The sequence below is a fragment of the Mustela nigripes genome, chromosome 11, assembly GCF_022355385.1.
Source record: "Mustela nigripes isolate SB6536 chromosome 11, MUSNIG.SB6536, whole genome shotgun sequence".
NCBI lineage: Eukaryota > Metazoa > Chordata > Mammalia > Carnivora > Mustelidae > Mustela > Mustela nigripes.
The window spans coordinates 38,093,146-38,115,404 of NC_081567.1; the positions used below are offsets into that span (position 1 = coordinate 38,093,146).

The following is a 22,259-nucleotide window of genomic DNA, read 5'->3' on the forward strand; positions in this document are numbered from 1 at the left end:
GCTTGGCAGGTCCCTGGTCCCCGATCTTCTTCCCACCAATGGGGGCTCACCCTTCTGGGGATGCCTTCGCAGTCCTCCCTGGGCCTTTGGCCTTGGCTCCAGTCTCTGCTCCCTTCAGAGAGGAGACAGCACCTCTCCTACCTAGTGACCCTCCATTACGTGAGCTGTGGGCACAGACGGGGGTGGGCCTTTCCTGCAACCGGGGGCCATGGGGGCATTGCTGCGGGCATTTCTTGGGCATTTGGAGGGCCCAATGGAGGAGTCATAGGACACCCGGCTGTGGGGAAGTGACAGGGAATGAAGCGTGTGGCCCCGGCCAGGCTGGTAACTTGCCGTGGGTGGGTCCTTGGAGCCGCCTATCTCTCCCAAGCAGGTTGTCTGCCTGGGCCGGGGCCTTGCAGAGAGAGTGCAGGCGTGTGTGGTACGCCAGGCCTCCCTATGCCTGTGGTTCGTGGTTCCTGGATTGTCACGGCCCCTTCCCCACGTCCCAGGGCGCGACCAGGACACAAGTAAGCTGTCTCATGAGTTCAGTCTGCACTTGGACCCCGGTTCCCAGAAACCGACCTCAGGCACAGCCACAGTTCTGCCCTGAGACTCTGGGTTCAGTGACACTGTTGTCCAGGCTCTGGCCGAGGGAGTGGCCCTCCCCAGCAGCTGGTGTCCCCTCAGACCCAGCACAGTGAGCCTCAGCCCTGCTAGCTGGGATCCCAGGGAGGGGCCCCACAGGTGCGGGGACTGCGACCACAGCACCCCCTGCTGCTCCTCGGGAAGGACTAGGGCCAGGACCTGGGAAGCGGGTGGGCTGGGGGAGGTGTGGCCCCGAGGACCCGAAGCGGGTGCAGTATGGGTGGCGGCTCCAGGAGGGCCTTTGGGCTCAGTCTCCAGCCCTCCTCGGTGCCCTGTCAGGGCTAGGCAGAGTGGGGGTGCTTCTCCCGTCCCCTGCCAACGAGAGCATTCCCCCCTACCTCCGTGTGTCCAGAGGATGGGCTTCAGGAAGGTCATCGTCTGCTGGGCACTGGATGGGACCAGGAGCTCACCTGGCCATCTGTGCGAAGAGCAGGTGTCTCCGCAGAGGAGACAGCCTGGAAAGGCCTCAGCAACGAGGAGCTGGCACCCTGTGTTTAGGGGACCCCACAGACGTCCGCACCCCAATCCCTAGGGACTGTGGACATGTCACATCACTGCACTAGCCTCAGCAGTCAATGCTAGGGTCCCACAAAGCACAGCCCGAGAGTGTGAAGGTGGGAGACAAACATGAGAGGGACTGAAGAATCAGATCTGAGGTCTTAGTAGGGTGTGGTGAATTACCCCCGTCCTTGCCACTCCTGCTTCTGAGCCACGTTCAGGAGGAACTGGGAGTCCAGCGACTAGAGGTTGGACTCTGGCTTTTGTTACTGGCAAGGCTGGGTTGGTGGAGACGCACTTTCTCAGAACCACTGCGTACCCAAGTCCAGCTAGGTGTTGGGTAGCCAGGGCCAGGCCAAGTAACATAGGTGTCCCAAGCCCCCTGCTCCCATTGGGACCACTGCAGTGGGCCTGGAACTGATGCACTCGGGCTCGGGCCCCAGAACATGTCCGAGCACCTGCTCCCAGCCAGCTCTGGTGTGGTAGGCCTTACAGAGCTCTACGCCCTTGCTGCCCCCGCCAGCCCCTGCTCCATGATCAGGCCTCTGTCCCTGGAAAGAGTCTCTGCTCATTGGAAGGCGAAGGCGCGGACCTGCTTGTCCCCACGCACCCCGTATTGATCTTCCTGGGGAAAATCAATAGCCCCAATATGTCAGCTCTCAGGTGAACCAGCCCTGCCCATTAGGGAGACATTAGACCCCGAGAGGTTCTTCTGTGTGCTTTGAGATAATGAAGGCCGAGGTGTCAGTTTATGCCCTGAGGGGGTGGGGGAGGGGACTCAGACCAGAGCAGGCAGCACTGCAGGCTCAGGCTCCAGCACCTGTCATCCAGCGCCCTGGGTGGGGAGTGCTGGGGTTGGGGCGGGGGATGTGGCTGCCTCTGGGGGAGAGCCTTGGAAAGGGCTGTGGGTCATGGACAGGGTCGGGTGAGGGGCTCGGCTCTGGGGTGCTGGCTGGTAGGAAGCAGGAAGCTCTGCGACCACGTCCTGGGGAAGCTCTGCGACCACGTCCTGGGGCCGCCAGGGCAAAGCACGACACACTGGGTGATTTAATATGACAGCAAGTCTTCTCTCGATCTGGAGGCCAGCGTCTGAAGTGAGGGTGTCAGCTGGCTCACCCCCCCACCCCGGGGAGGGTCTGTCCTGGGCCTTTCTCTCTCTTCCTTCTGGTGTTGCTGGCAGTCCTTGGTGCTCCGTGGCTTGGGGACTCTCTGCGTGGCCTCCCCCATGTGTCTCTGTGTCTTTTCTGCTTTTCTTAGGAGGACACCAGGCCTTGGATTTAGACCCCCCAACCTGGTGAACTTTGATCTACATCTGCAAAGACCCTATTTCCAAATAAAGTCATGTGCTGAGTTCCAGGTGAATGTGAATTTGGGGGGACAGAGTTCAGCCCGGTCCGGCACCCCAGAGCATCTTACCCAGAAGGAGGGCAGACGAGGTGGGGCTGCCAAGGTCTGGGCGGTGTCTGGACCGTGTGTGCTCACATGTGATTACAGCGGGGCCTTCTTTCATCCCAAGCAGTCCCGCAGTGGCGTGACCCACACTTGTCCTTGCGTGGAAAGATGCTTATGTCCAATAGAGACCCCAGCTATGAGTCCCAGCTCCCAAAGGCCAGGGGAGACTGGGACTCTACACGACCAGGGCACCCAGGAGGCTCAGTCAGTTAAGCTCTGGCACTTGGCTCAGGTCACAACCCTGGGGTCCTGGGATCGAGTTCTGAAACTGTCTTCTTGCTCAGCCGGGAGTCTGCTTCTTCTTCTCCCCCCCACCCCTCCCCAATCTCACCCCATTTCCCCCCACCCCATGCTTGCTCTCTCAGTTAGGTAAATAAATAAAATCTTAAAAAAAAAAAAAAAAAAGAAGGACTCTGCAGGACCTGTGTTTTTGCATAGCATTTTCACAATCAGTGGAGACCAAGTGGCAGCAGGAATTGGGGACAGAGGAGTCGTCATTTGGACACATGGATTTGCTTTTTTTTTTTTTTAAGATTTTAAAATTTTATTTATTTGACAAGAGACACAGCTAGACAGGGAACACAAGCAGGGGGAGTGGGAGAGGTAGAATCAGGCTTCGCGACGAGCAGGGAGCCCGATATGGGGCTCGATCCCAGGATCCTGGGATTGTGACCCGTTAAGGCAGATGCTTAACGACTGAGCTACCCAGGCACCTCCCCCCTTTTTAAAAAGACTTACGTATTTATTAGAGAGAGGGAGAGAGTGTGAGCTTGAGAGAGCAAGCATGGGCGTGCACAAGCAGGGGAGGGGCAGAAGGAGAGGGAGGGAGAGAATCCTCTCCAGACCTTCCACTGAGCAGCTCCACCTCCAACCTCAGAGGGCTTTAATTTCCATCTCCTCCAGGAAGTCCTCCAGGCTACACACCAGGATGATTCCAGCCCATTCTCTCACAGTATGAATCCCTTCCACCAATCTGCAGCGGGGGCTCCTGGGCTTGCCTGTGGGTGAGTTGGTTAGGCAGTGATTTCAGGTGGGGTTCTGAGGTAGAGGAGAGGAAAGCTCTCCGAAGGTCTGATATACAAGGGAAGTCATTTTAGATTTCTCTATCAGGATGGCGGTACATAAACTATCTTTAAACCAAAAGCCGGACTTAAGGGCCTGCCACACAACACATTGTATGTCTGGCTCCTGAGTGAGCATCCTAAGGGAAAACCCCCTTGCCTTTGAGATGTCAGACACACTCCTGCTGCCTTCCTTGAAGTTAAACCTCGTAATCCTAAACGCACAGCGATTAGCATATACGCTAATCGGTACCCTTCTGAGCTCTTAAAAGCTGTAAAGAACTCTCTGACTCTGCGAAAACAGTTCATTTCTCCAGAACTCTCTCCCCGTGAAGACCTGCCTCCCGGGCGGCTCTCGGTTTGAATAAAACTTCGTATTTCCTTCGTGTGTTAGAGGGTTCGTGCTGGCCAGTCTGCACGGACAGGGTGGAACAGGTGGGGTGGGGCCCAACGAGGAGGACCCGGACACACAGGTGCCTCTGTTGACACAGCAGCTCTGGACATGGTCCCGGGCTGGGAGCTGAGCTGCCGCCGCGCGCCAGGGCTTCCTAGGCTGGGGGGGACCCGCAGGTGCTGTTGCGTGGGGACCGTCTCCAGCCCGCCCCCCCCCCCCCCCCCCTAGTGTCTGGAGAGTCCCCGGAGGGGCGGGGCGGAGACCCGCGCGGGGTCTGGTGTCTCTGCCGGAAGCGGGTGCAGGAAGGAGCAGTCCAGAGGCAAAGACGCCGGGTTGGGGAGGCAGCTTGTCACCGTCCACAGGGCGGCCTCGCCATCTGACTGTGTCACGCAGTCCCCAGCGCCCCTACACGCACCCCCACAACGTCTGTGAGGATGCCTGCACACCCTCCGTGACCCTCTGACGGGAAAGATCAGCAAACCAGGCCCGGTTTTGACACTGAGGACAAAAGCTCCAGCAGCGTCCCTATAGGGCCGAGCAGGGAGCCCCAGGGCAGCCCGAAGGGCGCCCCCCGCCTGACTCGGAAGGGTGACCCAGGAGAGCAACGTACGTGCGCACGGGGTCCCGCTGGCCCTCGGCGAGCAGGCCCGACGCCCGGGGAGTGCCGTGCGCGTGCCCTGCGGCGCCGGCTGCGGGATCGCGGCCCCGAGGCCGAGCCCTGCGCGGAAACGCCGCCCCGCAAAGAGGTCTGGGTCTAGAGACAGCTCTGCGTACGCTGCACAGGGCAACGCACAGCGCCAGGACGTGGGCGAGGGCCTGCGGTCGCGCAGCCGCACGAATCCCGGGGCTGCGCCTGCACGGCAGGAAGGGTGCGGGGTGCGCGGGGGCCAGTGCCACGATCTCGCTCCAACCCGCCCCTGCACTCAGGGACCTCTCGGCTCCTTCCTCTTCGGGCTGGTAGCGAACTACAGTTCCCGGCACGCCCTTGCGGCCTGGCGTGGGTGGCTGGCTGCGACGGAAGAGGCCGCCCGAGAGTGCGCGTTATTTCCGTCGCGCGACCGGACCCACGTTCTATAGTCGTGAACAGAGGCCTCGAACGGCGTCCGGCTTCCGGTTTCACGCGTCGGAAGTGACGCCAACCCGATGCGCCACGGCGCCGAGCGTGGAGGCCGGGTCGCGATGCGCGGCGTCCTGTGTGCGCCGGCGGCCGGGTGAGCTGTGCAGCTTCTTGGATCGGCCGAGGGCGGGGGCGACGGGCGGGCGCGCTCACAGCTGTCTCTCTTGCAGGGCCGTCCGGACGCTGAGGTTCGTGCGCTGGACTTCGCGCGCCCAGCCGCCGCCGAGTGGCCGAGCGCAGGCCCCGCCCGCGGCCGAGGAAGAGGACGACCCTGACCGTCCCATTCACTTTTCCTCCAGCCGAGCCCACCCGTCCCGCTGGACGGTGCAGCATTCCCTGGGGAAGGAGCAGCAGCGGGCCTGGTGGAGGGTGTTGCCCTTCAGCCTCTCTCTCATGGCTCTGGTCTTCTGGTGCTTCCTGCGGCAGGAGACCGGCGCGGACCGGTGGCTGAAACAGGTGTTCGGGGAAGAGGAGGCGGAGCCCGGCGAGGGTTCGCAGGAGCCCGGAGCTCGGGCTGCCCACCAGGCGAGGACTTAGCGGGCTGGCGGCGCGGGGACAGCGGGGGACGCGTGGCTGGCGGCGAGGGCACAGGCCGCCGCCCCGACGCTTTGGCCATCGGGTTTGGCGATTCTGCCGCGGTTGCGCGCGTCAGCGGAGTGAAGAACTCGGCGCACCGGGCCACGCTGACCCGCGTGGAAGGCGGAGCGGAAGGCCATCCTGTCGGGGCCGGCTTTCGGCCGAACACTGATACCCAGCGGATACGTCCAGAGGACATGGCGTTTCCAGATGCTCGGGAGAAGCCTCGGTTGCGTCGTGCGCTTTTGAATTTGTGGGGTGTCTTTCTACGGCGCGATCGCGTTTCCGAAGCGGTGCTCGTGACACTCGTGATCCCCGGATCCAGTTCGCGGGTCTTTTGTTTTCGGGGACGGAACAGCTGGCGAAAGAGTTAACCTTCCGATTTGCAGTGTACTGTAGTGCGTAGAAATTGTTTTACAAACTAATTGACAGTACATTTTAATTTGGTAATGTGGAATCAAGCCGATCCCCTCCCCTTGTTTGCGTTTCATTTTAGAAAAATAGAGGGGGAGACTTTTAGTCCTTTCCAGTTCCTTTGTTCTGTTTTTCCAGAGTTGGAACTGAGGGAAGAAATCTGAATGTAAATTGTGGAGTTTACGAAGGATGCTGGAAATAATGAACTTCATCAGCTCTACAGAATTTTAGGTTTAACAGTTTTCTGGTGACAGAAAAAGGTCACCAGATTTTCTGAATAGAATAAGACTGATAAGTATTTCTTTTTATTTTTCCTTTTTTTTGGTGATTTTTTTTAAAAAAGGATTTTATTCATTTATTTGACAGAGACAGAGAGGGAACACAAGCAGTGGGAGTGGGAGACGGGGAAGCAGGCTTCCCGCGTAGTAGGGAACCGAAGGCAGACGCGCCCAACGACTAAGCCACCCAGGTGCCCCTGATAAGTATTTGTTTTGACAAATTGCAGACAGTATTTTTGGGCATCTAAATGATAGCCTTTTCAAGTAGTAAGTAAGAAACAGCTTGGTTTTTAATTAAATACAAGATGCACTAAAGGAGGATTTTGTTTACTTACGCTTCTAGTGGAAGGTTTTATCTTGGCATGTCATTGGTCCCAAAATTACATGGAGGTTTCTTTCATTGGTGTGTTTGAAGGCTGCTGGATGCCTGCCAGTGTGCTGGCTTCCAGAAGGGTCTCTGTGAGGGAGTACTCTCCGTCCGGCAGTGTCTGGGCTCAGTAGGGAAATAAAACTGATGCAAGTATGTTCATTATTTAAAGACAGATCAAGGTTTGGAAAAATTGACCTAATTGTAGTTCAGGCTACATTTTTATCCCAGCAGGAGCAAAGAACTAAGCCGTCCTTTCTCTAACCTGGCATGGTTGTTACCTGTTTAATTGTAAACTATTTTGTTGGAGCAAATTGTTCAAACCTGAACCCTTACTTTTCTCTCAGTAGTTCCTGCAGGGGGAAGAAAAAGGCCTAATGAAAAGAATTTTTGTTTTAATTAAAATTAATTCTCATATGACAGAAACAACATGGATTATCTGGAAAAGTTAGATAACCATAGTAAGCAAAAGGAGGAGAATCAGAAACACTAAAAATCCCACTGCCTAGAGCCAGCTGCTGTGAACACTTTGTTGTTTACCTTCCCAGATTGTTTTGTGTGTATAAATACACAGCTTTTCAAAACACAGGGGTGGGTAATCTTTTGGATGAAACATCATGTACTACATGGGAACACATCCTGAGTATTTCTACGGCAGCCGCCGGCGAGGGCGTTTCTGGTTCTGGACTTTACACCCGGGGCACGGTGGTCCTCTTGAGCAGAAGGAAGACCAAGGCGCTGGTGACAGTGGGAGCAGGCCCTCCGGGACCTGGGCTTTTCCAAGGGGCAGGGCAGAGCAGGTGGGCAGGGGAGCTGTTCCCTAAAGCCCTTCATCGTCTCAGTCTTTGTCCCAACCGCCCTCCTTCAAGGGCTTGTCTTGCTGCAGCATTGGAGGGTTTCTGTTCAGAACAGAAAATACCCACTCTATGGGCTCTGCCTTATTTTCACTTGCTTTTTAAAATAATTTTTAATTTAATTACTAGCTGGGTTGAACATTTTCAGAAGTGTCTCATGCCTCATATTTACAAAACTGCGTGCTCTGAACCTAGGTTCTCCCTCCTGAAGTGCATATCCTCCCTCCTACCCCAGGCTCACCGAGCCAGGACCCTGCTGCTGCTCTGCTGCTTGCTTCCCCGAGCCCCCCCCCCCCCCCAGTGCGTCCGCGTGGTGACAAGAGCCGTGTGTGACTTCCCCTTGACTGTAGGCCTCTTGGATTCTTTCTTAAAATCAGCGTTACTGATACACAATTCACCCACTTGCAGTATGTAATGAAAAAAACGTTTCAAATAGTGACTTGGGGCAGCCATGACCACAGCCTAATTTGAGGACTTGTTCGCAATCCTTAAGAGAAAGCTGGGTACCCGTAAGCAGCGCTGCACAGCCCCCCACATCTCCCACACCCAGCCCTAAGCCACGGCGTCCGGTCCCCGCAGCTCCGCACCCAGCCTGGGGGGGGTAGAGTCTATGAAGGAGTGGGCTGTGAGCTGCCAGCCAGCTGTCCCACGCGGGGCACCTGCTCCGGGTCGTGCAGGACGCTCTGCGGGAGGGGCCGGGGTCCGCCTGAGCGCGGGTTGGCGTGAACGCGGACGAGGGGAGCCCGCAGGGGCACAGAAGTGTGCACCGGGGGCGGGGGAGGCGCGCTCGGGGCGTGTCCCTGCGGAGCCGGCGCGGGGTGCGCTCTCCGGGCAGGTCCGGGGTCCACCGGACGCCCGCGGGGCCGGGGCGGGGCGGGGCGGGGCGGGGGGGGGGTCGCGGGGGGCCCCGGGCGGGGGGGGATCCGGGGGGGGGGGGGCGGGCCCGCCTGGCGCATGCGCGCTGCATTGTTTTGACTGAAAATGCCGTCGGTTTCGAAAGCGGCGGCGGCGGCGCTGAGCGGGTCCCCCCCGCAGACGGAGAAGCCGACCCACTACAGGTCAGTGGCCGGGCTGGCCGCGGCGGGGACGGGGTCGGGCCGGGGGACGGCCCCGTGCGCCCCCCGGCCCGCGCCCCGCGCACCTGGGCCTGGATGCCGCTGCCGGTGCGGCCTGGAGCCCCGCGCCGCCCCCCGGCCCCCGCCCCGGCCTCAGCGTCGCGCCTGGGCTCGGGGCGGGCTGACCGCCGTCCGACGCGGGCTGCAGCCGCCTGAGGTCTGGGGCGGCGGCGCCCTGGTCTGGGGCGGCACCTGGGGGCGGGGGCTGGGGAGCGCGCCAGGAGGCGGGGGTCCATGGGCCTTCGCTGAGGGTTCGGGGGATTGCGGAGAATGAGCCTGGGGGCCGGGGGGAGGGCGGCCATCTGCACCCGGGCTGCCTCCGTCTGGGATCAGGGATGGCACCAGAGCTTGGGGCTCGGGGCGTGCCTGGGGTCGCCGTGTCGCCCCTGAAGTTGGGGGTCGCGTCGGGGGCCGGGATTGGGGGATGCTGCGTACGGCGTCCAGGGAATCGCATCCGTGCTGGGGGAAGGGCGGCCGTCTGCACTGGAAGTGGGGGGTCGCGCCTGGGGTCGGGGATGGACGGCCGCGCCTGGGCTCGGAGGGAGGGCGGCCATCTGGACTCGGGCTGCCTCTGTCCCCGGTTGGGGCGCTCCCGGGGTCGCTGTGTCGCGCCTGAACTTGGGGCTCACGCCCGTGGCCGGGATGGGGGTTGCTGCGGACGGGGTCTGGGAACTCGCACCCGGGCTGGGGGTAGGGTAGGGCGGCCGTCCGGACACAGAGTGGAGGGCCGCACCTCAGGGCGGAGATGGTTGCCTGCGCTTGGGGTCGGGGACTGTGCCTGAGATGCGAGGGACGCTCTGGGGATGGGGGGCGGCCTTTGGGGTCATCTGCCTTCAGAGTGGGGGCTGCTCCTGAGGTTGGGTTGCCCTGGCTTGCGGGGTCCGGTCCCCGCCCACGAGTCCCCCGATGCCGCCCGCCGGCGGCGGTGGCGGCGGAAGCGACCCGCAACGCTGTTTGTCTTTTTAGGTATCTAAAGGAGTTTAGGACAGAGCAGTGCTCCCTGTTTGTGCAGCACAAGTGCGCCCAGCACAGGCCATTTACCTGTTTCCATTGGCATTTCCTAAATCAGCGTCGGCGTAGACCGCTCCGCAGGCGGGACGGCACCTTCAACTACAGCCCGGACGTGTACTGCTCCAAGTACGACGAGGCCAGCGGCGTGTGCCCCGACGGCGACGAGTGAGTGTGCGCCGCGGCCGGGTGGCCTTCTGCGGAGCGGGTCCTGCCTTCCCTCGGAAGCCTTCCCCCGGCCGCCAGTGGCTTTCCTCTGCCTGCGGGGCTGTGTGTCTCCCGGAGCTCCGGACCCCCTGCCCCGCCCACGTGGGAACCGGGTCCCCGCACTCCCTGCGTTAAAACCAGCCCTTAGGATGTGCACCTGTTCGAGGCTGTCTGTGGCTGTCGGCCAGAGGGCTGCTGGAATGCTTGCAAATCATATCTGGAGCAGTTCCTTTCTTGTGGCTCAGTCGTCTGACTTCTCTGTAACAGACTGGTAGGGACGTTATTGTATCTGTAGGCTGCCATTTCCGTAGTACTCTTAAAATTTAAGAAACGAAGGTTTTGTTTTGGTTGGCTTTTTTCTTACAAGTTTCTTCATGGTGTTATGAACAGATGTATTTATTCAGCAATATGTAGACTGGGAAACAGGCGAGCACAAGTCAGAGTATGTGCGTTCGTGGAGTGGGCAGAAATCTGTAGCCGGAGGCTTTCTACTTTTCTCCTGGACCGTTGGGGCAGGAGGATGGCTGGTCCGTCTCTGCCTGGATTGGGGCAGTCTCCCTGGGCCCCAGGGCCTCTGGTAACCACTGCTTGCCCCCCTTCTGTTCAGACCCAGCACTGATTTGGGGGCGGTCTCAGGCCAGGGAGGAAACTTTTCATCTGTGTGTTATAAACTTTATACTCTTACACTTACTGCAAGTGTAGTTGAGCTCAAGATCAGTAAGGTTGTTGTCGAGGCAGCTGGAATACTGCTGAAGAGATGTGCCCTGCTCCTCCCCTGCTGAGATGGTGAGGCTTCTGTGGAGTTTTTTTGTTTTTTTTTTTTCAATTTATTTGACAGAGAAGCAGAATGAGAGAGAGAGAGAGAGAGAGAGAGAGAGAAGAGCGCATGAGCAGGGTGGAAAGGGCAGAGGTAGAGGGAGAAGCAGTCTCCCCACTGAGCAGGGAGCCCGATGAGGGGGTTTGATCCCAGAACCCTGGTAGCATGACCCGAGCCAAAGGCAGACGCTTTACTGACTGAGCTCCTGAGGCACCCCTGCTTCTGTGAAGTGTTACAAGGGTGTTACTTAATTGTTTCTTGAGCTGATGTTTTCTGCAAACGGGTCTTCAGAAGGGACGTGTTTGTCTAGCTGAGGCCTGACATCAGGTCCCACATTTCCTTTGGCCATGTCAGTCACCCCCCCAGCCTTGAGTCCTGAATTACCCCGGGGGGCGGGGGTACAGATGCTTGTCACTGGTGCTAGGGATCCAGTCACCCAGCATGTTTGACCCTGTCCTAGAGAACCAAGTGGCATATTCACTAATGCTCTTAATGCATGCGGCCAAAGCCTATTGGAACAGCTGTTTGGGGTTCTGAAGTCTGTGTGTCCTGGTACTGACCTGGCCCCTTTGCTGGGCCTTAGGATGGCATCCCGGCCTCTCAGGATGAAGAGTTAGCAGTGGACACTTACCTGCACGTGGTCATTTCAGCTGGGCTCAGGAATAATTAAGTAGCACACAGTTATTGATTACAGAAATAGTGACATGCGATCTCAGGGACACGGAGGTCATCACTGAGAATCAGGATGAGTGGGAGTGAGCTGCCTGTTGGCCCTTTTCTGTTGCGGGTGTGTCCGGTGACTGTCCATACAGTGAGAAAGTCACAGGTCTAAGTAAACAGTTTGTCCTTTGTCTTGAGCATCAATCCTTTAGGAAGTGTTTGGTAGCATGCATGTCCCCCTGGGATCTCTCCTTAGTAATTGGTGCTCCACTACGTGGGGGAGGGGCTTTCTCATTCCCCACAAGTGGAGTGGCCGAGTTTGTCCGGTTTGACTGGTTCACATAGCATCTTCATGGAATTTGTAAGTAGGTTGTGCCAATCTGTTATTTTAAAGCATGAACACCCTGAGAGGGCCGAACCCCTTCAGTCCTTGTCAGGTGACATAAGCATCCAGTGTTGGTCTTAGCGCTGGCTGAGGCCACCTCTCAGCTGAGCTGTGGGGCAGGACAAGACGGAGATGGAGGGATGGCACCCCTGCTGTCAGGGCGTTTTCTAAGCTGGCGGTTACCTTCTCCCCTCACTGTTACTTCTCTTCCTGTGGCCCCTCCCCCACCGACACCTCTTTTCCGTGGCGGGTGGTCACCCTTTCCCTCTCGCCATCACCCATTCCTCCAGGGCCCCCTTCTCCCCCCCTGGTGTCGCCAGTGTCCCCTCTCGGTAAACATCCCTCTCTCATCTCCCCCTCCCCAGAGACACCCCGCCACGATCCTCTTCTTTGGGCGGACGGGCCCCCCTTTCGCCCGGGGAAAATCAGTCTCGCGCTCCAGACCCGCGGTCCTAGCTCTCTGGGGGCGGCCCCCTCTGCCGGACACGCCCCTTCCCCCCGGTGCCGGCCACGATTGGCCGTGCGGGTCACGTGCCCCATCCCCGCCCCGCGGCCGGAGCGCGGGGGTCCGCGGCGCGCGGTGTGCGTGGAGCAGTAGACCGAGACGGTAAGAGGTGCGAGAGGCTGCTTCGGAGCTTGGGCTCCGGCCCCGCTGCACCGCGGCCCGGCTGCACTGCGCCGGTGTTCCCTCTTGGAGGATCCGTCCCAGGTATTTCTTAGGCCGGGCTTCAAGGAAGGCCACGCCTGTGCCGAGGGTTTTCAGGTCGGCCCCGTCCCGAAAGCAGGTCTGTGTGGACAGCCCCAGGCCCCCGCCGGCCCTGCTTCGCTCGCCAGGCCCGCGGGCTAGTGTGAGTGCTCGCAATGCGGTCGGCCCCTCCCCCTGCCCGAGAGCACGTGCGTGCGCAGGTGTCTTCCCTCAGGTTGGCTTTGGCATAGGAGAGGAAAGGGCTTCGCTTCGCCCGGTTCCTCGAGGCCTCTCATGGAGAAACTTTTCATTGGGGAAACCAGCAGCCCCCAGCTACCCCGAGTACAGAGTAACCAGTCTCCTCTGCTGACCCTGCTCCTGCCCTGGCGAGTGGCCCTCCCAATCCTTTGATAAGATATGGGCCCGACCCGTTCCTCCAGGGTTCCCCTGGCAGGCCTGGCTCTTGTCCCCACAGCCCCCTCCTCACTGCGCTTGGGGTCTCCGAGGACGCAGGCCCTGGACCAGGTGGGCTGTTGGTGTGTGATTCGGTGGGCTTGCCCCTGGACGCCCAGGTGTTGCTTGGAGCTGCTGTCCTCAGCGTCTGCTGCACCACACCTGCCTTCTGTCAGCTCTGCTGTGCTCAGAGACCCGAGTGTCTGCGGTCCCCAGTTCCGGGTGAATTTCCCTGTGGGGTAGCTGTACGCTTGCCCCACACTGGTCTTACCAGTGAACTCTGCTTGGGCATTTGGGGTGAGGTGAGAGCCAAGGGCAGGTCCTGAAGGTTAGAGCCATGTAGCCCATGGTCATGGGTCTGTGGTCTGGAAGATACAGGCTTTTAGGTGACACATTACCAGCTTGAGGGAATTAGGTGACCAGGTTGGCCTGGGGGAACCCCATAGAGCGAAGGGGCAGGGGTGGAGGAGGCAACCAGGAGGCCGCCCCAGGCACAGGGAGACCCCTTGCAGGCCACTGGAACCTTCTGTCTTCTGGACGGGGTGTCAGCTTGGCAGGGACACAGGGAGGAGTGACACCTGTTGGTGGTGCTGCGGCTCCCTGTGAGGGACTAGCCATGGGTCACTGGCCTGGCTCCGAGGTCCTGAGACTGAGGGTGCAGGGCGGAGGGGTTGGGCATGGTCAACATGGGGTTAGTGGGCAGTTCCCCTCCCCTAGCATCAGAGAGTAGGGGTGGGTGTGCCGTGACACTCCTCCCAGCTCCTCCCAGAAGCCCCATCTACCCTCCCCCACCTCCCTGCCCCCAGTTGTCTGCAGCCCATGGGTCCTCCCTTTGTTCATGTTTGTTGTCTCCTATGTGGCTGCCCTTGGTGGTTTGGCCCGTTCCATTCCACATCTCAGTTACTTATTTGTGTGCTGTGTTCGCCCCGCCCCCCAGCCCCTTGGGAGCTGGCAGGAAGTTGGGTTAAAGGGAGTCCCCCTTAAAGCCCAGTAGCATTGACGTCACCTGGGGCTCTCCTGCAGGTGGGCTCTGAGGCTCTCACCTGGACTGGCAGCATCAGACCTTCTGGGATTGGCCCACCCTTCCAGGGCTTGTGACGCACTCCCCGGTGAGCTCCTGGCCGGTGCTGATGCGCAGTGGGTCCGAGCTTGGTGGGCCATCTCTGTGTCCCTTCGCAGACCCATCTTGGTGAGCACTACCAGAGGGAGGGGGACAGCTTCAGACTGTCCTGGAGAGGTAGGGGCAGTCTTGAGCCCCTGGTCTGTTCCTCCCTGCTCCCCGCTTCTTGGCCCACGGGTTCAAGCACGTTGGGATTGTGCTGGTCTCCTGCACATGCCGGATGCCCCTGACAGAATGCTGGTTGAATTCCACTGTTTGGGTCACTGATTGGGGCAGATGGCTTGAGTACCGAGGGCGTCACCTGAACTGGTGCTCGGCAGAACTGAGTCACACCTAGGTACATCGTGGGGGCGGCGGGATTGCCCGTGGCCCAGGGACTAGTGGGCTCCTGCGAGGAAGAATGCTCGTGCCGTGTTGGGCTGAGCCCCAGCTCTTCCCCGCCCCAGAGAGGGTCTGGCTTTGCCGCTGTGTTCTGAGCGTTCTGTGTTCTCCTCACTTCTCAGACCTTCCCAAGGTGGAACCATTTTCTTTCATTAAATAAGAGCCCTTCAGTGTCTTGAGGTCATGCCCGTGTGAAATAATAATGCCCGCTCTGTGCTCTGCGCTCAGTGCTCTCTGCTTGGTGCTCCATGCCTGGTGCTCTGTGCTTGGTGCTTGTGTTGGTGCTCCACACACTGTGCTTGGCGCTCTGTGTTTGGTGGTCATGTTTCGTTTTCTGTGCTCAGTCCTATGTACTTGGTGCTTGTGCTGGTCCTGGTGCTCCATGTTTGGTGCTGGTGTTCTGTACTCTGTGCTTGGTGGTTGTGCTCTGTGCTTTCTGCTTGGTGGTTGTGCTTGGTACTCTGTGCTGGTACTCTGTGCTGGTGCTCAGTGCTCCATGCTTGATGCTCCGTGCACTGTGCTTGGTGCTCTGTACTTGGTGGTTGTGCTCCATGCTCTGTGCTTTCTGCTTGATGATCATGCTGAGTGCTCCGTGCTTGGCGCTTGTACTGGTGCTCTGTGCTCCGTGCTTGCTGCTCCGTGCTTGTCCTGGTGCTCAGTGCTCTCTGCTTGGTGGTTGTGCTCAGTGCTCCGTGCTCGGTTCTCCATGCTTGGTGCTCCATGCACCGTGCTTGGCGCTCTGTTTTGTGGTCATGCTTTGTGCTCCATGCTCAGTGCTCTCTCCTTGTTGGTCATGCTCAATGCTCTGTGGTTGGGGCTTGTGCTGGTGCCCTATGCTTGGTGCTGGTGCTTGGTGCTCCATGCTTGGTGGTTGTGCTTCGTGCTTGATACTCTGTGCTTGTTGCTTGTGTTGGTGCTTCATGCTCTGTGCTTGGTACTTGTGCTTTGTGTTCCATGCTTGGTGCTCTCTGCTTGGTGGTCATGCTGAGTGCTGTGTGCTTGGCACTTGTGCATGCTCTGTGTACTGTGCTTGGTGCTGGTGCTCCGTGCTCTATGCTTGCTGCTCTTTGTTTGGTGCTGGTGTTCCGTGCTTGGTAGTTGGTGGTTGTGCTTGCTGCTCCGTGCTTGGTGCTTGTGCTGGTGCTCAGTGCTTCATGCTTGCTGCTCCATGCTTGGTGCTGGTGCTCAGTACTCCATGCTTGGCCCTTGTGCTGGTGCTGGTTGCTCTGTGCTCGGTGCTCCATGCTCAGTGCTGAGGCCTGGGCAGGGGGACTAGGCAGGCTCTGGTTGCGCTGGCAACAGCACCAGCAAAGAAAGCAGAGGGTGCTTAGCACTTTGCTGAGGGGCTGCTAGGAAGGGAGTGAGGGCCAAGCCGTGACATTGTTACATTGGGATGGGAGGTTGGGGCGGGGGGCACCTGCAGGGAGCACGGTCAGTGCTCTTTGCGAGTGATGCTGGTCTCTATGGCTGCCTTGCCACCTGGCTGCCCCAGATTGAGTCACAAACCAGTGTTTCGTGCACACACAGGGTTGAGCCTGGGGGGACGCAGACCTGTGACACACAGCTGGTGCAGCGGGGCCTGGGGCAAGGCGGCGCCCGCACTCATGCCTGCGCTGGACCTTCACTGGGGAGGGCTCTCTGGTCTCAGATGCACAGTGGCAACGTGGTCCTTGTTCGCTGTTTTCACAAAGTGAGACCGAGGCGTTTTGGGACGTCTCTCTGTGTCTCACACGTCTTTGGCGATCGGCAGCGGCTACCACTGTTCCCGTGGAGAGTTCACAGGACGCTGACCGGAGGGGTTCCCTGTGGTGTGCAGTCGCCTCCCTTCCCATTCCAGTGCGCTGTGAGCACACCTTCCTGTAGGAGTAGGTCAGGTCTCTCTCTCCCCTCTCTCCTCTGGTCCCGGGGGTTTTGTTGATGATTTCGGTTACGCACGTGTGCTGTGAAACGTGTAATTTTAACCGTATTTCCGTGTGCGGTGCAGTGGCCGCGAGCACTCTCATCGGGTTGTGCACCCGTCCCCAGCCTCTGCTTCCAGATCCTTCCAGCTTCGCACGCAGGTGTTGCCATTCTGCACTGGGTCCCCGCTGGTTCCTGAGCCGCTCGCGCCCACGCTCCCCCCTCAGCCCGTTGGTCTCACTTTGACTTCCTAGGACCACCTGGAGCGGCATCATAAGGCCGTTGTCCCTTCGTGTCTCTTTTCTTTCACTGAGCAGAATGTGTCCTCTAGGTGTCCAGTGCATTTCTGGCCGCATCCCGGGAGCGCACCTGCCTGGCCCGCCCGCTGGCTTCTCCTTTGGTGGCTGCTTGGTTGGTTCCGAGGGACTGTCCGGCTGGGCATGGAGTCCTGTCTCCTCATGCTGTGTGTGGCACGGGTGCCCCGGAGGTCTGGGTGCCCCGGTGCGAGGGCTGAGCCTGCGTTTCCTTACTCCAGGGAGAGGGGTTGAGAGTGAGGTGGCCTCCGAGCCGTTCTCTCCGAGTCTGGTCCGTGCTCCTTGTGGGGAAACATGCGGCGCAGCGAGGTGGGGCTAGGCCTTGCCCGAGCCTCCCATGCTGCTCCCTGGCTGTCGCTGGAGGGGCCGGGCAGTGACAGGCTCCCACATCACTCCGCGGGTGGCTCTGGGGCATGGCTGGCTCGGGCTCCTTTCCTCGCTCCTGTGTGTCTGTGGCTCTTGTCTAGAGGGACTGACTGCGATGGGGCTCGGGGCCCGGCTCCACGTGTGCCGGTCTCCTCCGTGCTACTCGAGCCCTTCACTGCCTGGGGAGCCGTGTGGACTGCCCCCGGGCTTGAGTGGCCAGTGTCCACATGTGACCCTGCCCCTCCCCCTGCACCTGCTTCTCTCTTGTGCAACCAGCGTCCCCCTCCGGCCATGTGCAGGCCCTTCCTTCCCTCGAGGGGTCCCCAAAAGCCCCTGGGTGGGATGGGAGTGACTGCCTATCCCTCGTCTAATAGTGCTTGTCAGGGACAGGGCGTGTCCAGCTGCGGGAGGAGAGCCCCGTTTGTCCATGGTCACATCATGACGCAGGATGATTTCCAGGGAGACCCAATAGTGTTTTCTACCACACACAGTGGAGGGATTTGTGGGGGGTCTCAGCATCTGGGGATGGATGCTGTGCCTGGGGCGGTGGTCCCGCGGTGAGACGGGGTGGCTGGCTCCTGAGGCGGGGTGGGGCAGGTCCGTGCCGAGTGTGTCCCCACAGCCCTGAGGCCTCAGATGGCCTGTGCCGGCCCCTCTGCTCTCCAGGTGCCCGTACCTGCACCGGACGACTGGGGACACGGAGCGCAAGTACCACCTGCGCTACTACAAGACGGGCACGTGCATCCATGAGACGGACGCCCGGGGCCACTGCTCGAAGAATGGGCCACACTGCGCCTTCGCACACGGCCCGCTGGACCTGCGGCCCCCCGTGTGCGACATCAGGTGTGTGGGGCAGCTGCGCTCCCCGCCCAGCCTTGCCCTCGCCCTGGTGACATGGTTTCCTTCCTTCCGACGTGGGTGTCCGTGGGAGCTCGTGGGGCCGAGCCCGAGGGAGGCGGCCAGGGCCTCGCCAACCACTGCACAGCTCTGACGGGACTGGATCTCGGGTTGTACCCGAGGGACGCCCATCGGGAGCCTTCCAGGCAGCCGCATAGGGTGACGGCGGAGAACCGTTGTCTCACTGGTGCGGAGGGCTGAGGCCGCCCGCGGCGGAGCTGTGACCGCCGTGTGGTTTGGTTGTAGGGAGCTGCAGGCCCAGGAAGCCTTGCAGGACGGCCAACTGTGCGGCACGGATGGTGTCCCTGACCTGCAGCCCGGGGTCTTGGCCAGCCAGGCCATGATCGAGAAGATCCTGGGTGAGGACCCCCGGTGGCAAGGTAACCCGAGGCCGCCATGGGTGGGGGGGGTTGACGCTCTTCTCTGTCTGCAAAGTGACCGCACGGCTGACCCACTCTTTGTTTGGAGACTGGGTGGGGAAACGGAGTCTCCTGCGCGCATTACCCCCAGTCCATCGGGTGGTGGCGGCCGAGTGGGTCTCAGCCCAGGCTGCTCTTGTCCCCAGGCTGCTCGGACCTCTACGCCCGGGTGTCTGTGGTGAGGTCAGCCGCCAGCTGCCCCCAGGGAGCGGATTGCTGCGGGCCCTGCTGCTTTGGGCTTCCTGTCCCAGAGCGGGCTTGAGGTGGGGGTGGGCTGTTTAATTAGATTTTACCGTGGGTAAATCTCTTTAGGTTTCTGGACAAGTCACAGGTAGTGTGAGCCCCCACGCCTCCCTGTCCTGCCCCGGCATCCTGGTTTCGGGTCATAGACACCTGCACCGGCCTGATACGTTTGCAACAATCAGGGAACCAAGGTTGACACTTTGTCACTAAGTAGCGAGTCCTGGTTTCGGGTCATAGACACCTGCACCGGCCTGATACGTTTGCAACAATCAGGGAACCAAGGTTGACACTTTGTCACTAAGTAGCGAGTGCGGATTCTCTCAGGTCTCTGCGGGCTGGGAGAGGGGGGCTTGGGCAAGTGCATCCTGTGTCTGCTCTGCAGCATCCTTCAGGCTGTTGCCACTGCCCCAGCCCCTGGAGACCCCTGGTCCTTTAAGCCATCGTTCTGTTCCCACGGCTTTGCCTTTTCCAGAATTTCCCATAACTGGAATTGTCCAGGGTGTAGCTTCTCAGGCTCCCTTCCTCCAGGGCTCGCTGGCTTGTGTCTTCTCCCCTCTAAGAGCCCACTGTCAGGACGGGCCACCATGCCTGTGTCCATCACCTCCCGAAGGACTTTGGGGTCATAGGCTGTGTCTTGGGTGTCTTCTGCCCCATGGGTGGGATGTGTGTGCTGCCCCTGGGGTGCGTTTGCATACCTGGGAGTGTGCAGACCGCATCCTTGCCTCCCTGGGAGCTGGGCAACCCCCAGTCACGGCTGACTTTCCGGACATGTGCCTTCACGCTCGCCGAAGCGTTGGAAGCTTTAAGGAACCGTGGTGTCACCCGCTTGCCGCAGATCGCTCGTTTCTGCCGGTGTCGTGGCGCTTGGCAGGACCGGTGTCTGCAGCAGGCGTGCGGTCAGCGTTGGGAATCCCTATTCTGTAATTTTTATTTTCTCAAAGTCGGCCCTTTTGTTCCTCAAGCCCCTTCTGCTCTCTGCACAGCCTCCTGTGTGGGTCACCGCTCTTGTCTTCGATGACGTGTTTGAGACAGACTCCGGCACTGCCGGACCAGAAAACACTTTTTGAGGGCTGGGCTGTCCCTCCTGTGGCTGCCCGCTGACTCTCAGCATGGAGCTCCGCGCTTGCCCATTAGTAGCCAGCCCGAGAGCAGAGCGGTTTCTAGAATGTCCTATCAGCTCCATTTTTAAATGACCCCACTGGCGTTTTGCAGGTTTCTGCTTTGAGATGCCCTTTAAAGAGCGTGAAATTAATCGTTTGAAATATAGACCTGTTCGGGGGGCAGTGTTCGGTTCCACAGATGGGAAGGTGCGGGGGGGTTCCCGCACATCCCGTGACTCCCTGTGTTCCGCGTCCCCGTCCCCGCTGCTGCAGGACACGTGTCCCCCACCCTGGCAAGCGGACAGGATGAGCTCTTCCCTCCCAGAGTCTTTCGTTTACATCACAGCTCAGATGTCCGTTGCAGGGTTTCCGGAATGTTCGGGGTCAAGCATTCCTGTTGGGAGCTAGCGTGAGACTGTCCTGGCCGTTGGGCCAGCCGCGTCCCTGCCACCGCCGCCGCCCCCGTGCCCTTTCTGTGAGCAGATCCGTGGCGGGACCCCACGGTCGCTGGTCCCCTGAATCTGGCCATGCCCTGAGCAGCAGGTTCTCCAGTTCACCAGCCTGTGGCGGATGTCGTGCCCCGCTCCCGTGCGCAGCCGTGGGGTGGACACCTCATGTTGGGCCGTCAACGAGACTGGGGTGGCTCCTCCTTACACGTTCCCACGCTGACCCCTGTTTTTCAGACTCCAACTTCGTGCTGGGCAGCTATAAGACGGAGCAGTGCCCGAAGCCACCACGCCTGTGCCGCCAGGGCTACGCATGCCCGCACTACCACAACAGCCGGGACCGCCGCCGGGACCCCAGGAGGTTCCAGTACCGGTGAGCCCTGGGGCGCGGGGGCCCGGCTGGCCCGAGTACCACTGGGTCCGTGCAGGGACTCGCCACCGCCGAATGTGCCCAGGTCGGCCGGGCTCTCCCTGTTGTTTCGGGACGGGGCGGAGAGCCACCGATTTGCAGCCCCGGGCGCTCCTCAGCGGAGGTGGAGTCACTCCCTGTGACCCCAGTGACGCACAGGAGAAGAGGCGGGGAATTTCCCGCGTGTCCAGGCCACATGTGTGCCAGGGAATAACAATAATATGATTCATTTCCTTCTGCGGGTGATTTTTCCCATACATCCAAGGACAGGGCAGTCCCGCTGCCTGCAGGTGCAGGGAGAGCGAGGCCCAGGGGCGGGTTCTCAATGCACGTGGCCCAGCCCGCCGGCTCCCCGGCTATAGGGGTCCGGCTGCTGCCCCGACGGGCTCCGCTCGTGAGCGTGGGGGGCTTGGACTCAGCCTCGCTTTACCTTTAGTGGAAAATAGAAACAGGCTTCCTGAGTCCCCGTCTGGGTCGAGGCGGTGCTCGGCCTGCTTTTGCGTGTCCTGGTGGGAAGGTGGCGTGTCTGGGGCCAGGTGCGCTGTCCTGCGTGTGGCGGGAGCCCCGTGACAGCTGGACGGCCTGGGGCGCGCAGGAAGAACTCCTGCTCTTGTGTCCTTAGTGACCCCACCCTGTGCCCCCAGGTCCACCCCGTGTTCCAGCGTGAAGCACGGTGACGAGTGGGGCGAGCCCGCGAGGTGTGACAGCGGGGACAGCTGTCAGTACTGCCATTCCCGCGCAGAGCAGCAGTTCCACCCCGAGGTACGAGCCAGGGCACCCCTCCCAGCCTGCGCCAGGACGGGTCTTCCTCTGGGTCTGGGGTCTCCTGGACCCCTCCACAGGTCCCGTGATTTGCTCAAAGGCCTCGTGGGGCCCGGCAGTGCTGTGGTGCCCTTAGTTAGGGGTCACGAGTGACTGGAGATAGGCCAAAATCCGTGTGGGTGGGGTCCCCGGGAAGCAGGCACCAGCGCCCCGCTCTGTCCTCTAGTGGGTCGTGTGGCCAGCACCCACTTTTCTCAGCGGCAATGTGTCACCAACTAGGGAAACCCCCTGGCCCTTAGTGTCTAGGGTTTTTATCAGGGGTCATGTGGCCGTGGCTGAGTTTCCCGCCCTCCCGAGGCTGAGCTAAGACCGTGGGGCCCAGAGCCGCCCCCATAAATCATGTTGTTACCCTCTGCTGTGGCGCACAACCAGGTAAACGGACATACTTCCCAGGCAGGACATTCCAGGGGCTCAGATGTTGGCCCCCCCGCCCCCAGGAGCTGGTGAAGGGTGTAGTTGGCCAAAGTCATCTGAGCTGAGCAGCGCATGGCTTGGGTTTGTGTCAGAAACAAACCAGTCAGGCGCTGGGGTCAGGGGGTGTGCGTTCTGCCGACGGCCGGCCGGCTCTCGACTTCGGTCAGATCGTGGGCTCAGGGTCGGGAGACTGGACCTGCGTCTGGATCCGCGCTTACCAGGGAGTCTGCTTGAGGTTCTCTCTGCCGCTCTCCTGCTTGCGTGTTCTTTGTCTGTCTCTCAAAACAGTTAAGTAAATCTTTTTAAAAAACAAACAAAACCAAGTGCCTGGGTGGCTCAGTGGCTTAAGCGTCTGCCTTCGGCTCAGGTCATGATCTCAGGGTCCTGGAATCGAGTCCTGCTTTGGGCTTCCTGCTCAGCGGGGAACATGCTTCCCCCTCTGCCTGCCTCTCTCCCTGCTT

At 60.1% G+C, this 22,259-nt stretch overlaps 2 protein-coding genes across 13 annotated transcripts in view; both read left to right on the plus strand.

The window, feature by feature from the left end:
- Nucleotides 1–5,143: 5,143 nt before the first annotated feature.
- LOC132027055 (ubiquinol-cytochrome-c reductase complex assembly factor 4) lies at nt 5,144–7,372 on the plus strand. The gene is made up of 2 exons (XM_059415731.1): nt 5,144–5,243; nt 5,320–7,372. Exons 1-2 carry the CDS (start codon nt 5,176–5,178, stop codon nt 5,684–5,686), a joined length of 435 nt encoding a protein of 144 aa, XP_059271714.1. The 5' UTR covers nt 5,144–5,175; the 3' UTR covers nt 5,687–7,372.
- A 1,212-nt stretch (nt 7,373–8,584) lies between these two features.
- The window catches only part of UNKL (unk like zinc finger), a 34,499-nt gene continuing 20,824 nt past the window's right edge, over nt 8,585–22,259 (plus strand). The window contains exons 1-6 of one of the 12 annotated variants that reach the window (XM_059415734.1): nt 8,585–8,696; nt 9,720–9,929; nt 17,715–17,891; nt 18,192–18,304; nt 20,391–20,526; nt 21,207–21,324. In XM_059415734.1, coding sequence (XP_059271717.1) covers nt 8,620–8,696; nt 9,720–9,929; nt 17,715–17,891; nt 18,192–18,304; nt 20,391–20,526; nt 21,207–21,324 — 831 coding nt within the window. In that variant the 5' untranslated portion in view covers nt 8,585–8,619. Of the gene's footprint in view, nt 8,697–8,847; nt 8,911–9,719; nt 9,930–13,991; nt 14,158–17,714; nt 17,892–18,191; nt 18,326–20,390; nt 20,527–21,206; nt 21,325–22,259 lie in introns of those variants that run through there. The other 11 variants (XM_059415735.1, XM_059415733.1, XM_059415739.1 and 8 more) reach the window with 11 other exon arrangements.

Coding starts and splice junctions, on each gene's coding strand:
- LOC132027055 (XM_059415731.1), top strand. CDS start 5,176: ATGCGCCACGGCGCCGAGCGTGGAGGCCGGGTCGCGATGCGCGGCGTC. Junction 5,244..5,319: donor CTGTGTGCGCCGGCGGCCGG/GTGAGCTGTGCA, acceptor TCTCTCTTGCAG/GGCCGTCCGGACGCTGAGGT.